Source organism: Coregonus lavaretus, assembly GCF_964263955.1.
Source record: "Coregonus lavaretus genome assembly, chromosome: 25".
Lineage (NCBI taxonomy): Eukaryota > Metazoa > Chordata > Actinopteri > Salmoniformes > Salmonidae > Coregonus > Coregonus lavaretus.
Genome location: NC_140012.1, coordinates 42,959,132 through 42,973,319, shown reverse-complemented (window position 1 = coordinate 42,973,319; position 14,188 = coordinate 42,959,132). Strand labels below are relative to the sequence as shown.

At 46.7% G+C, this 14,188-nt stretch overlaps 1 protein-coding gene across 1 annotated transcript in view; it reads right to left on the bottom strand.

Annotated features, from left to right (window-relative positions):
* Positions 1 to 14,188, bottom strand: part of LOC311100733 (poly(ADP-ribose) glycohydrolase-like) — a 78,172-nt gene that overhangs the window by 29,826 nt on the left and 34,158 nt on the right. Inside the window, exons 10-12 of the mRNA XM_084141694.1 lie at positions 4,154 to 4,233; positions 3,983 to 4,043; positions 3,766 to 3,841 (exon numbers count right to left, since the gene is read on the bottom strand). Coding sequence (XP_083997820.1) covers positions 3,766 to 3,841; positions 3,983 to 4,043; positions 4,154 to 4,233 — 217 coding nt within the window. The remainder of the gene's footprint in view (positions 1 to 3,765; positions 3,842 to 3,982; positions 4,044 to 4,153; positions 4,234 to 14,188) is intronic.

The window sequence follows — 14,188 nt, the reverse complement described above, 5'->3', positions numbered from 1 at the left end:
AACTGCCATGTCAGCCCAGGAGACAGCCAACATCACAACAGAGGAACTGCCATGTCAGCCCAGGAGACAGCCAACATCACAACAGAGGAACTGCCATGTCAGTCCAGGAGACAGCCAACATCACAACAGAGGAACTGCCATGTCAGCCCAGGAGACAGCCAACATCACAACAGAGGAACTGCCATGTCAGCCCAGAAGACAGCCAACATCACAACAGAGGAACTGCCATGTCAGCCCAGAAGACAGCCAACATCACAACAGAGGAACTGCCATGTCAGCCCAGGAGACAGCCAACATCACAACAGAGGAACTGCCATGTCAGCCCAGGAGACAGCCAACATCACAACAGAGGAACTGCCATGTCAGCCCAGGAGACAGCCAACATCACAACAGAGGAACTGCCATGTCAGCCCAGGAGACAGCCAACATCACAACAGAGGAACTGCCATGTCAGCCCAGGAGACAGCCAACATCACAACAGAGGAACTGCCATGTCAGCCCAGGAGACAGCCAACATCACAACAGAGGAACTGCCATGTCAGCCCAGGAGACAGCCAACATCACAACAGAGGAACTGCCATGTCAGCCCAGGAGACAGCCAACATCACAACAGAGTCAGAACAGAGCAGAACTCCTGTCCTGCTCTCTGCACCCCAGATTCACTCACAGGTTGAATCCCAAATTGCACCCTTTTCTCTATATAGCACACTACTTTTGACCAAGGGCCATAGCACTCTGGTTAAAAGCAGCGCACTATACCAGGAATAGGGTGCTATTTGGGATGCAACCCCAGGGTCAGTACCAACCCAGTCAAGTCACTACCTGCCGTTGCTAAATTGAGGAGAGTTCCTCGTCTTAATCTATGTATGACGTCCTACTTTTATTTCCTAAATTGAAGTTATCCTTTTATTCTGCAAATGAACTGTTCAACAGGCATAATGAAGCTGCCAATTTATAGCACCAGGTCTGTTTATTATCATTGTTTACCATTTCACAACAAAACAAGAAACAAAACAAGGTTCTTCAAGGCCTGATATAGACAGGAATACTGATTGTTTTGCTGCATAGGAAACTGTATAATCCACCATTTTCAGGACTGTCAGTTTTGGCACACTGTCCCTCAGACAGCCCAGGCCAGGCAGGGCCAACTGGGTCTGTCTCACCTCCCGTCTCACCTCCCGTCTCACCTCCCGTCTCACCTCCCGTCTCACCTCCTCACCAAAGACTCCCAGGCAGTCAGTCAGACTGTTGGGAGGTGGGACGGGGGGCCCAGGCAGTCAGTCAGACAGTTGGGAGGTGGGACGGGGGGCCCAGGCAGTCAGTCAGACAGTTGGGTGGTGGGACGGGGGACCCAGGCAGTCAGTTGGGTGGTGGGACGGGGGGCCCAGGCAGTCAGTTGGGTGGTGGGACGGGGGACCCAGGCAGTCAGTCAGACAGTTGGGTGGTGGGACGGGGGACCCAGGCAGTCAGTTGGGTGGTGGGAAGGGGGGCCCAGGCAGTCAGTCAGACAGTTGGGAGGTGGGACGGGGGGCCCAGGCAGTCAGTTGGGTGGTGGGACGGGGGACCCAGGCAGTCAGTTGGGTGGTGGGACGGGGGGCCCAGGCAGTCAGTTGGGTGGTGGGACGGGGGGCCCAGGCAGTCAGTTGGGTGGTGGGACGGGGGGCCCAGGCAGTCAGTCAGACAGTTGGGTGGTGGGACGGGGGACCCAGGCAGTCAGTTGGGTGGTGGGACGGGGGGCCCAGGCAGTCAGTTGGGTGGTGGGACGGGGGGCCCAGGCAGTCAGTCAGACAGTTGGGTGGTGGGACGGGGGGCCCAGGCAGTCAGTCAGACAGTTGGGTGGTGGGACGGGGGACCCAGGCAGTCAGTCAGACAGTTGGGTGGTGGGACGGGGGGCCCAGGCAGTCAGTCAAACAGTTGGGTGGTGGGACGGGGGACCCAGGCAGTCAGTTGGGTGGTGGGACGGGGGACCCAGGCAGTCAGTTGGGTGGTGGGACGGGGGGCCCAGGCAGTCAGTCAGACAGTTGGGTGGTGGGACGGGGGACCCAGGCAGTCAGTTGGGTGGTGGGACGGGGGGCCCAGGCAGTCAGTCAGACAGTTGGGTGGTGGGACGGGGGGCCCAGGCAGTCAGTTGGGTGGTGGGACGGGGGACCCAGGCAGTCAGTTGGGTGGTGGGACGGGGGGCCCAGGCAGTCAGTCAGACAGTTGGGTGGTGGGACGGGGGACCCAGGCAGTCAGTTGGGTGGTGGGACGGGGGGCCCAGGCAGTCAGTTGGGTGGTGGGACGGGGGGCCCAGGCAGTCAGTCAGACAGTTGGGAGGTGGGACGGGGGGCCCAGGCAGTCAGTCAGACAGTTGGGAGGTGGGACGGGGGGCCCAGGCAGTCAGTCAGTCAGTTGGGTGGTGGGACGGGGGGCCCAGGCAGTCAGTCAGACAGTTGGGTGGTGGGACGGGGGACCCAGGCAGTCAGTTGGGTGGTGGGACGGGGGGCCCAGGCAGTCAGTCAGACAGTTGGGTGGTGGGACGGGGGGCCCAGGCAGTCAGTCAGACAGTTGGGAGGTGGGACGGGGGGCCCAGGCAGTCAGTTGGGTGGTGGGACGGGGGGCCCAGGCAGTCAGTCAGACAGTTGGGAGGTGGGACGGGGGGCCCAGGCAGTCAGTTGGGTGGTGGGACGGGGGGCCCAGGCAGTCAGTCAGACAGTTGGGTGGTGGGACGGGGGGCCCAGGCAGTCAGTTGGGTGGTGGGACGGGGGGCCCAGGCAGTCAGTCAGACAGTTGGGAGGTGGGACGGGGGGCCCAGGATGCGGCACACACACAGTCTGCTCTTTCTTTGACAGGCTGTCAGAGAGCCCCTCCTCACCAGAGGGCCCTTCACTGATGGCAGGGTGCCCGGGCCCTAGCTGGATCTGGTCATGTCACCCATCAGCTGTCAGCCCGTGGCAACCACAGCCTCCGCAGGCAAACAAAAGGTGAAAGGGAGAGGGGAGAGGGGAGAGGAGAGAGGGGAGAGGGGAGAGGAGAGAGGAGAGAGGGGAGAGGGGAGAGGGGAGAGGGGAGAGGGGAGAGGGGAGAGGGGAGAGGGGAGAGGGGAGAGGGGAGAGAGGGGAGAGGGGAGTGGAGAGAGGGGAGAGAGGGCCGTTCTGACAGGGAGAGAGGAGAACGGACTGGGTAGAGAGCAGAGGGAGAGCAGGGTCTCGACCCCAGTCCCAGCACACACACACACACACACACATACTTTTGGCACGCATGAAAACACACGCACAAATGCACGCATACACACATGCAGTCCCACAGACGTGTTGTCAACCGTCCGCTTCCTCAAAGGACCTGTTCAGCGGCAGTAAGCATTCTGAGTTAAAGCCGGGAGTACGTGTGTGAGGCGACTCCGTGACTGACAACCACAGCACATAAAAGGAGAAGAGAAAGACAATCCAACAGGGAGAGGAGAAGCCACCTTTCAAATACAGATCTCCTCTAGGCTGGATGTGTGGCTTAGAATATGGAATGAAGAATCCTGGAATGTACAGTAAGAGTCCTGCTCCACCAAGCTGCTTCTAGAATACTCTATCCTGCTCTCTCTGTACTTGTGCACAACACGACTGCGACTCAAAATGGCACCCTATTCCCTATAACATCCACTGCTTTTGACCAGAGCCCTAAAATTAAAAAAAAAAATAGTTGTGCACTAAATAGGAAATAGGGTGCCATTTGGGACACAGACCATACATTCAGTCGTATAGAGCTGTCTGTCAACTCTTCCATACAGGTTACCTGCAGCATGCCGTTCCCGTCGTCTTCTATGGTTCCTGCACATGTTATGTGGAGCTTTGTGAGCTGATTCTGGGAGCTGAAACATAGCAAAATGAATGACCTTTTTAGCTCGATCACCATTCAGTAAATATATGTTTCCCTTGTTCCTATTTGGATCAAATCCATAACAGTTATTGGATAGAATAAATAGACAGTAATTTCTCATGAAGTGGATTACTTTTTCCAGTTCGGGGGACGATCCAAACATTTTCTTGTGAATGTTACAAGTCCAGTAGGTCCTGAAAAATAAAACAAACCAAAAAAGTTCAATCAATTATCAATGCTTTTGGTTTGAAACCAATATAACATAATTTACATAACATTGATTTGATAATTAAAAAAAACTTACTTTGCTCGGTTACACTTCTAAAATAGCACAAAAGTGTTTTAAGTTTCTCCCTCTTCTTGGGTGAGGAGCCCTCAAACAGCCTGAGAGGAAGTAAGAGTTAATGTTAAGTCCCAAAAAGAGTCTTTCAAAAGCTACAGAACAGCTTATATACATTTAAAATCACGTTTACGGTTAGTCTTGTTTCTAACATTGTAATTAACAGTGTACATTGCTTTACAATGCTTCATAGACACAATGCATCTCTTTTCCCAAGTGATTTTGGGGACATGACATCACGGCTTTTAAAAGAATAATCCACTTAAAACCACAAATTCCTTTGATTTACATTGTTAAATAATTTGTGAGAACAATATGTTGTGATTTCCTTTTTTTGCATTTCATCGTTATAATAAGATAGGAAGCAACATGTAAAAAATTGTTATGGAAATCTGTTGGAGCTCAGGTCGACTACAAAACCCACAATGCAATGCGTTCTCTCTGGACAGGCTGTAAAACGTAGCGACACACAAATACCAAAGTCCATATCAGCATGTGAAGTAGCTAGCTAGTTGTAAAATCCCTGAAACAAACTGCACTATCAATTTAGGAGTTACAATTTCGCCATGTTCAACCTGTTAGAGATCATGTTTCTAGCTCAAAACTTTGCGTTAGTGGTTGACATGGCAACACAAAACGGCCTGTGCGCGGGGTTTCAGAGGAGAAACTAGTGTCGGGAAGTTAGGCTCTTTTTACTGACTCAGATCTTTACTGACTCAGATCTTTACTGACTCAGATCTTTACTGACTCAGATCTTTACTGACTCAGATCTTTACTGACTCAGATCTTTACTGACTCAGATCTTTACTGACTCGTTCAGTCAAAAGAACGAATCTTTCAACTAATTTCGTTAATTTGATTCAGTATTGCCCAGAACAGATTTCGTGTCACTGGCCTACACACAATACCGCATAATGTCAAAGAGGAATTATGTTTTTAGAAATGTTTACAAATGAATTAAAAATGTATTGAGTCAATAAGTATTCAACCCCTTTGTTATGGCAAGCCTAAATAAGTTCAGGAGTAAAAAATGTGCTTAACAAGTCACATAATAAGTTGCATGGACTTAACATGATATTTGAATGACTACCTCGTCTCTGTACCCCACACATACAATTATCTGTAAGGTCCCTCAGTCGAGCAGGGAATTTCAAACACAGATTCAACCAAAGACCAGGGAGCTTTTCCAATGCCTCGCAAAGAAGGGCTCCTATTGGTAGATGGGTAAATATAAAAAAAGCAGACATTGAGTATCCCTTTGAGCATGGTGAAGCTATTAATTACTCTTTGGATGGTGTATCGATACACCCAGTCACTACAAAGATACAGGCGTCCTGCCGAACTCAGTTGGCGGAGAGGAAGGAAACCGTTCAGGGATTTCACCATGAGGCCAATGGTGACTTCAAAACAGTTACAGAGTTTAATGGCTGTGATAGGAGAAAACTGAAGGATCAAGAACATTGTAGTTACTCCACAATACTAACCTAAGTGACAGAGGGAAAAGACGGAAATATTCCAAACCATGCATCATGTATGCAATAATCAAATCCAATCAAATTGTATTTGTCACATACACGTGTTTAGCAGATGTTATAGCGGGTGTAGCGAAATGCTTATGCTTCTAGCTCTGACAGTGCAGTAATATCTAACAATTTCACAACATATACCCAATACACACAAAACTAGTAAGGAACGGAATTTAAGAATATATATTTGGACAAGCAATGACAGAGCGGCATGGACTAAGATACAGTAGAATATTATAGAATAGAATGCAGTATATACATTTGAGATGAGTAGTGCAAGATATGTAAACATTATTAAAGTGACTAGTGTTCCATTTCTTAAAGTGGCCGGTGATTTCAACAGGCAATAAGGCACTAAAGTAAAACTGAAAAGATTTGGCAAAGAAATAAACTTTATGTCCTGAATACAAAGCGTTAAGTTTGGGGCAAATCCAAACAACTAATCCCCGAGTACCACTCTTCATATTTTAAAGCATGGTGGTGGCTGCATCATGTTATGGGTATCCTTGTCATTGACAAGGACTAGGGAGTTTTTTTTTCAGGATAAAAATAATCCTAGAGGAAAACCTGGTTTAGTCTGCTTTCCAACAGACACTGGGAGATGAATTCACCTTTCAGCAGGACAATAACCTAAAACACAAAGCCAAATATACACTGGAGTTGCTCACCAAGACAACATTGAATGTTCCTAAGAAGCCTAGTTACAGGTTTGACTTAAATCGGCTTGAAAATCTATGGCAAGAAAATGGTTGTCTAGCAATAATCAACAACCAACTTGACAAAGCTTGAAGTTTGAAAAGAATCATGTGCAAATATTGTACAATCCAGGTGTGCAAAGCTCTTAGACACTTACCCAGAAAGACTCACAGCTGTAATCGCTGACAAAGTTGATTCTAACATGTATTGACTAAGAGTTGTATGTAAATGAGATATTTCATTTTCAATACATTTGAAAACATGTTTTCACTTTGTCATTATGGGATATTGTGTGTAGAAGGGTGTGAAAAAATCTATTTAATCCATTTTGAATTCAGGATGTAACAACAACATGTGGAATAAGTCAAGGGGTATTAATACTTTCTGAAGGCACTGTAGATAGATGTGTTCTAAACAAGTATGTTAGTCCCCTGTAGCTCAGTTGGTAGAGCATTGCGCTTGCAACGCCAGGGTTGTGGGTTCGTTTCCCACGGGGGGGGGGGGGGCAGTATGAAAAATGTATGCACTCAAGACGGACCACTTAGAATTTAAATCATGGGGAAATGTTTATATTTTACCCACTGACAGAACCATAGGTTTTCACCAAATTGACAGGAATTTCATGATATCTCTTTCTGGGGGTGGATTATCAATATAAGTAAGTAGGCTAATGATGTATTGACTCCACTACTATATTTCAGAACATCACAGGGCGGTTGATGGTGGGCCTGAGGTGGTGGATAAAGATGCAAAAAGCCACTGGGTGTTTGAGTCCAGAAAGGTAGATCACACACATCCCAGTCCTTCTGGGCAGACAGTAACTAACTACCCAACTGACTACTACCCTGGGCAGACAGTAACTAACTACCCAACTAACTACTACCCTGGGCAGACAGTAACTAACTACCCAACTAACTACTACCCTCTACTGAAATACCTTCGACTGTAGGGTAAAACCTTGTTCCATAGAACCTGTATCGACTCTGGGCAGACAGTAACTAACTACCCTCTACTGAAATACCTTCGACTGTAGGGGTCCCTTAAGACCAACTGCCAATTCTTTGATTTCATAACTAAATTGAGAAGAATTGGAAGAGACGACACCCAGTGTCACCAGTACTGAAGAGAGAGCGGGCGAGAGATAGGGAGAGAGAGATAGAGAGAAAGAAAGAGAGAGAGAGAGAGAGAGAGAGAGAGAGAGAGAGAGAGAGAGAGAGAGAGAGAGAGAGAGAGAGAGAGAGAGAGAGAGAGAGAGAGAGAGGGAGAGGGAGAGAGCTAGGGAGAGAGAAAGAGATAAGGCACTGCATCTCAGTGCTTGAGGCGTCACTACAGACCCCCTGGTTCGATTCCAGGCTGTATCACAACCGGCCGTGATTGGGAGTCCCATAGGGCGGCGCACAATTGGCCCAGCGTCGTCCGGGTTTGGCCGATGTAGGCTGTCATTGTAAATAATAATTTGTTCTTAACTGACTTGCCTAGTTAAATAAAGGTAAATAAAAATAAAAATAAAATAGGGAGAGAGAGATATAGGGAGAGAGGTATAGATAGGGAGGGAGATATAGGGAGAGAGAGAGAGAGAGAGAGATATGGAGAGAGAGAGAGAGAGAGAGAGAGAGAGAGAGAGAGGAGAGAGAGAGAGAGAGAGAGAGAGAGAGAGAGAGAGAGAGAGAGAGAGAGAACAGGCCCCCAACTTTGTCCATCCATGTGAGTTCAGTCAAGCTTTAACTTTTGATATGAATTAGAAATCATCACTCGCTCAGCTTCCCTTTCACTCACTGTAGCCGGGCCAGGCCTGTTATGTAGAAAGCAGTGGAGGCTTCTCAGAGGAGGAAGAGGAGGACCATCCTCCTCAGTGAATTTCATTAAAATTAAAAAGGTAAAACATTAAAAAAGATATACATTTTAGATAAAAATATACTAAATATAATTGCGTCATCAAATAACTGATTAAAAACACACTATTTTGCAAAGAAGGTCTACAGTAGCCTCAACAGCACTCAACAGTAGGGCAGCACCATGGTGTAGCCGGAGGACAGCTAGCTTCCGTCCTCCTCTGGGTACACTGACTTCAATACAAAACCTAGGAGGTTCATCCCTTTCCGTAGACTTACACAGTAATTATGACAACTTCCGGAGGACATCCTCCAACCTATCAGAGCTCTTGCAGCATGAACTGACATGTTGTCCACCCAATCAAAGGATCAGAGAATTAATCTAGCACTGAAAGTATAAGCTACAGCTAGCTAGCACTGCAGTGTATTAAATGTGGTGAGTAGTTGACTCAAAGAGAGAGAAAGACAATAGTTGAACAGTTTTGAACAAATTAATTTCTTCCAAAATGAAGGAGAAGCAAGAGAGAGATTTTTTTTCACTTTCAGTTTCACTTACTTAGCTAGCAAATGCAGCTAGCTAGTTTAGCCTACTGAAACACCCTGCTCAAACAGAGGGATGCTATGTTAGCTAGCTGGCTAGTTTAGCCTACTGAAACACCCTGCTCAAACAGAGGGATGCTATGTTAGCTAGCTGGCTAGTTTAGCCTACTGAAACACCCTGCTCAAACAGAAGGATGCTATGTTAGCTAGCTGGCTAGTTTAGCCTACTGAAACACCCTGCTCAAACAGAGGGATACTATGTTAGCTAGCTGGCTATGACTATCCAACACAACACTGGAACTCTTCCAAGTCAAGGTAAGTGTTTGGTTTTACTAATTTATTGCCTCCGGGGCCCACCGGTGTAACTGCTTACTGACTGTACACTGGAACGCTACTGCATGATTGTAGCGGGTTTACTAACGCATTAGTTCTATTAGCTATGTTGACTAGGACGTTACTTTAGCTAATATGGGGACAACGATGTAGACTGTGTGTAGCTGTTTGGCTTGGAAAGGTTTTTTTCGCCGGGTCACATACAGCTGATGTGTTGAGCATTGAAGTCCACAAGCGAAGGGAAGAGAAGGAATACAACGTGGCTGTTATGAGAGTGAACTTTGTTTACGCGTGATCAGGGGTGTATTCATTCCGCCGATTCTGTTGAAAAAACGTTTCTTAAAAACGGAAGCAAACGGAACAAAAACGGGGATAAACATACCTGACTTTGTCTAACAGAAACTCTCGTTTGCAACTGTTGGACTAATGATTACACCCTTTATCAGCTAGATGCAGGCAAGAGTGTGCAAGGCGCTATTGAATGTCACTGTCTGTCACCTCAAATTTGTCTCTCGACCTGTGTGCACCTACGTTGTAAACTTTCATTCATAGGCTAGGTTGTAGCAACCTCGTGATGGTTATATGGGAAATTCAAGTGTCACGCAGTAACCTAAACCTATCGCTGTTACATCGAACTGGGTGAACGGAATATGCATGACAGTCATCCAATATGCTGTAATAGAAATAAGGCCCATGCTCATGAAGAAAAAATATTGTCCTCCCTCATCTTAAAACGGCACCGACCGCCACTGGTAGAAAGTCCTTCTTACATCATTACAACAATGGCAGTTGGCCCGGGGCCTCAGTCCCATCACAAAGTAACACTAATGTGTCCCTCCACTCCTCTCCACAACAAGGAAAATAACACAAGAGGATGAGAAACCAAAAAAACGGATGAGAAACCCCCCCCCCCCCACCCCCCCACTGCTTTGCCCTCTGCCGGCTGCCATTTCAATCAGAGAGAGAGAGGAATTTCATGAGAGAATAAGCAATGAAAAGGCTTGATGCACTGAGAGGCTAAGAGCCCCCCAGGCCCAGAGAAACTCATTCACTGAGAGGCTAAGAGTCCCCCCAGGCCCAGAGAAACCCATTCACTGAGAGGCTAAGAGTCCCCCCAGGCCCAGAGAAACTCATTCATTTAAGTCCATTCCTCATTTTCTTTTCTGTCATTGTAGCCAGTAGAAACAATCTTGCGTCATGTTATTTAGCCCACAGGGCATCTAGCCAGCCAATGGTTGGTAAGAGCAGGCTTTTAGTAATAGAATACCAATATGGTATTTTGGGAATGGTGAAATGAATACATCATTATATAATGCCAACAACAATCCATCAAAGATTTTCATGTAGAGATGTGATGTAATGTAGCTCGGTTGCCTATTTAGAGCAAAATGTTGAAGAGCGCAGTTGTGTGAAGAAACTTACAACAGAACAGAACCAAATGTATGTAATGAATCACAGATACATATCTGAGATTATATCCATCATATCATATCTACTCATTGAGTTAAAAGGCTGAGGGAGCCAAGAAAGCTTCTGTTCTACTGTACCTCCCCAAAAAGCGGAGGCCGATGGGTTCTGCCAAAACGGCACTCTTTCTGAATGACCAATCAGTGAGCTCTACTAACAACGCTCTTGCCTTGGACAGAACACTAATCATTGGACGGTGTAGGCAGCGGTCCTTGGGTGGTCATTAGGGGGTTTTCCCTGCCGCATAGGGGGTGGGGTGTTTACCTTCCACCAGGAACCTCCAGCCAAGGTTAATTAAGCCTTAGCTTGTGCCCAAGTGCCACTTGTCTGACACGCTGACCATAGGGGGTGGGGGGTTGACCCGCTGACCATAGGGGGTGGGGGGTTGACCCGCTCAGCCACCGACAGGATTTCTCTCACTGCTGTACAGTTTCGGTCCATATCAAATGGACTTTACAGTCATGCTCGTCCACCACCATCAGGGTTGAAGATCATTTCCAAATGCTTGTACTGTTCAGCTAGCTAAGCTTCCATCGCAGATCCAAAAGTAGAGGACTTCCTGGTTTTGTTTTCTTTCAGGAAATCCTTATTCAACCGGCTGAATGAATTACTAAAGGAATGTTGTTACAGTCACTAAACTGATGATTACTAAAGGAATGTTGTTACAGTCACTAAACTGATGATTACTAAAAGGGCTGTTGTTACAGTCACCATACTCCTCTGTTTTAGTAAAGGGCTGTTGTTACAGTCACCATACTCCTCTGTTTTAGTAAAGGGCTGTTGTTACAGTCACCATACTCCTCTGTTTTAGTAAAGGGCTGTTGTTACAGTCACCATACTCCTCTGTTTTAGTTAAGGGCTGTTGTTACAGTCACCATACTCCTCTGTTTTAGTAAAAGGCTGTTACAGAGAGCCATCAGACAATGTTAATCTCATTCCCTTCTCCATTTAGATAATCACACTTCCTGTATCCCAAATAGTCCCCTATTCTTTAGAGGCGTCATAGGGCTCTGGTGAAAAGTAGTGCTATAAAGGGTACGGGGTGCCATTTGGAACGCAGTCAGTGTGACGCCGACAGAGATGGGTACTGTGTACAGAGCAGCAGCTCCAGTCTTCTCGGATAAGGAATTACTGAGAGAGAGGCTTGTATTACATTACATTAATCCTATAAAGTCGATATTAGAAGTAAAAGCTCCTCTATTAAAAGTAAAAACCGCAGCGCCACCGCAACAACGATTCCGTTATCAGATCTTCTCCAAGGAGAGACCTTGAGGTAGGTTTGAATCGGAGAGACCTCGGGGGGTGGGTTTGAATCAACTTTATTAATCCCACAAGGGGAAAATTGGACACAAACTGCACCCACATAAACATGCATACATCAGACCACAGAGAACTGATGGAAAACCCAACTTAAAATGTTTAACTGATAATGTATAGTGGTCATTCCTACACACGTTTGAGAAGCTATGGATTTTCCATAGGTCATATCAGATTATGAGGACTGTACACTAAAATGACCGGTGACCATGGCAGTTATGGTCAGAACATGTCAAATCCCAAGACGACATGAAATGTTGGTAACACAGTATAATGCTGGTATACAGTGCCTTCATGAAGTATTCAGACCCCTTGACTTTTTCCACATTTTGTTACATTACAGCCTTATTCTAAAATGGATTAAATACACACAATACCCCATTATGACAAAGCGAAAGCAGGTTTTTATAAATTTAGCAAATGTATTTAAAAATAAAAAAGATAAATATCACATTTACATAAGTATTCAGACCCTTTACTTAGTACTTTGAAGCACCTTTGTCAGCGATTACAGTCTCGAGTCTTCTTGGGTATGACGCTACAAGCTTGGCATACCTGTATTTGGGGAGTTTCTCCCATTCTTCTCTGCAGATCCTTTCAAGCTCTGTCAGGTTGGATGGGGAGCGTTGCTGCACAGCTATTTTCAGGTCTCTCCAGAGATGTTCGATCGGGTTCAAGTCCGGACTCTGGCTGGGCCACTCAAGAACATTCAGAGACTTGTCTCGAAGCCACTCCTGCATTGTCTTGGCTGTGTGCTTATGGTCGTTGTCCTGTTGGAAGGTGAACCTTTGTCCCAGTCTGAGGTCCTGAGCGCTCTGGAGCAGGTTTTCATCAAGGATCTCTCTGTACTTTGCTCCGTTCATCATTCCCTCAATCCTGACTAGTCTCCCAGTCCCTGCCGCTGAAAAACATCCCCACAGCATGATGCTGCCACCACCATGCTTCACAGTAGGGATGGTATTGGCCAGGTGATGAGCGGTGCCTGGTTTCCTCCAGACGTGACGCTTCGCATTCAGGCCAAAGAGTTCAATCTTGGTTTCATCAGACCAGAGAATCTTGTTTCTCATGGTTTGGGAGTCCTTTAGGTGCCTTTGGTAAACTCCAAGTGGGCTGTCATGTGCCTTTTACTGAGGTTTGGCATCCGTCTGGCCACTCTACCATAAAGGATTGATTGGTGGAGTGTTGCAGAGATGGTTGTCCTTCTGGAAGGTTCTCCCATCTCCACAGAGGAACTCTGGAGCTCTGTCAGAGTGACCATCGGGTTCTTGGTCACCTCCCTGACCAAGGCCCTTCTCCCCCGATTGCTCCGTTTAGAGTCTTGGTGGTTCCAAACTTCTTCCATTTAAGAATGATGGAGGCCACTGTGTTCTTGAGGTCCTTCAATGCTGCTGAAATGTTTTGGTACCCTTCCCCAGATCTGTTCCTCGACACAATCCTGTCTCGGAGCTCTACGGACAATTCCTTCGACCTCATGGCTTGGTTTTTGCTCTGACATGCACGGTCAACTGTGGGACCTTATATATAGACAGGTGTGTGCCTTTCCAAATCATGTCCAATCAATTGAATTTACCACAGGTGGACTCCAATCAAGTTGTAGAAACATCAAGGATGATCAATGGAAACAGGATGCACCTGAGCTCAATTTCCAGTCTCATAGCAAAGGTTCTGAATACTTATGTAAATTAGGTATTTATGTTTTTTATTGGTAATATTTTTGCAAAAAAAATTGCTTTGTCATTATGGGGTATTGTGTGTAGATTGATGAGGGCAAAAATGTATTTTATACATTTTAGAATAAGGCTGTGGGGGGGATCACGTGACCTTTGAGCGAGATGGCCGCAGGAACTGATAGCTCCGCACAAGTAATTTCCAATTCTTAATCTTACCTCCACCTCAAGTTAAACCCCATTAGCTTTAGTCAAAAAGCCCTGGCGGCAACAAAAGGCACCATTATATGGGATATTTTTTACCCGGACTCGAGCAATAGCCGTGGAAAAAAGTCTCCAAGAAACCGCTAGCTTCAGAAACCGCTAGCTTCAGAAACCGCTAGCTTCAGAAACCGCTAGCTTCAGAAAAGGCTAGTGCCATTAGCCAGGAGCAAAAGGCCCAACAACTGCCAACCTTGTCCTCTGTCGAAGACATCCTTTCTGAGCTCCCAACGTACAGAACTCAACATTCTCTCTCTCACACACACACACACACACACACACGACCTGCACTAGAGTTCCATGACGTTGACTAGTACCATAAAATCTACTGCCATGGGGCTAGGTCATGCAATTAAACGG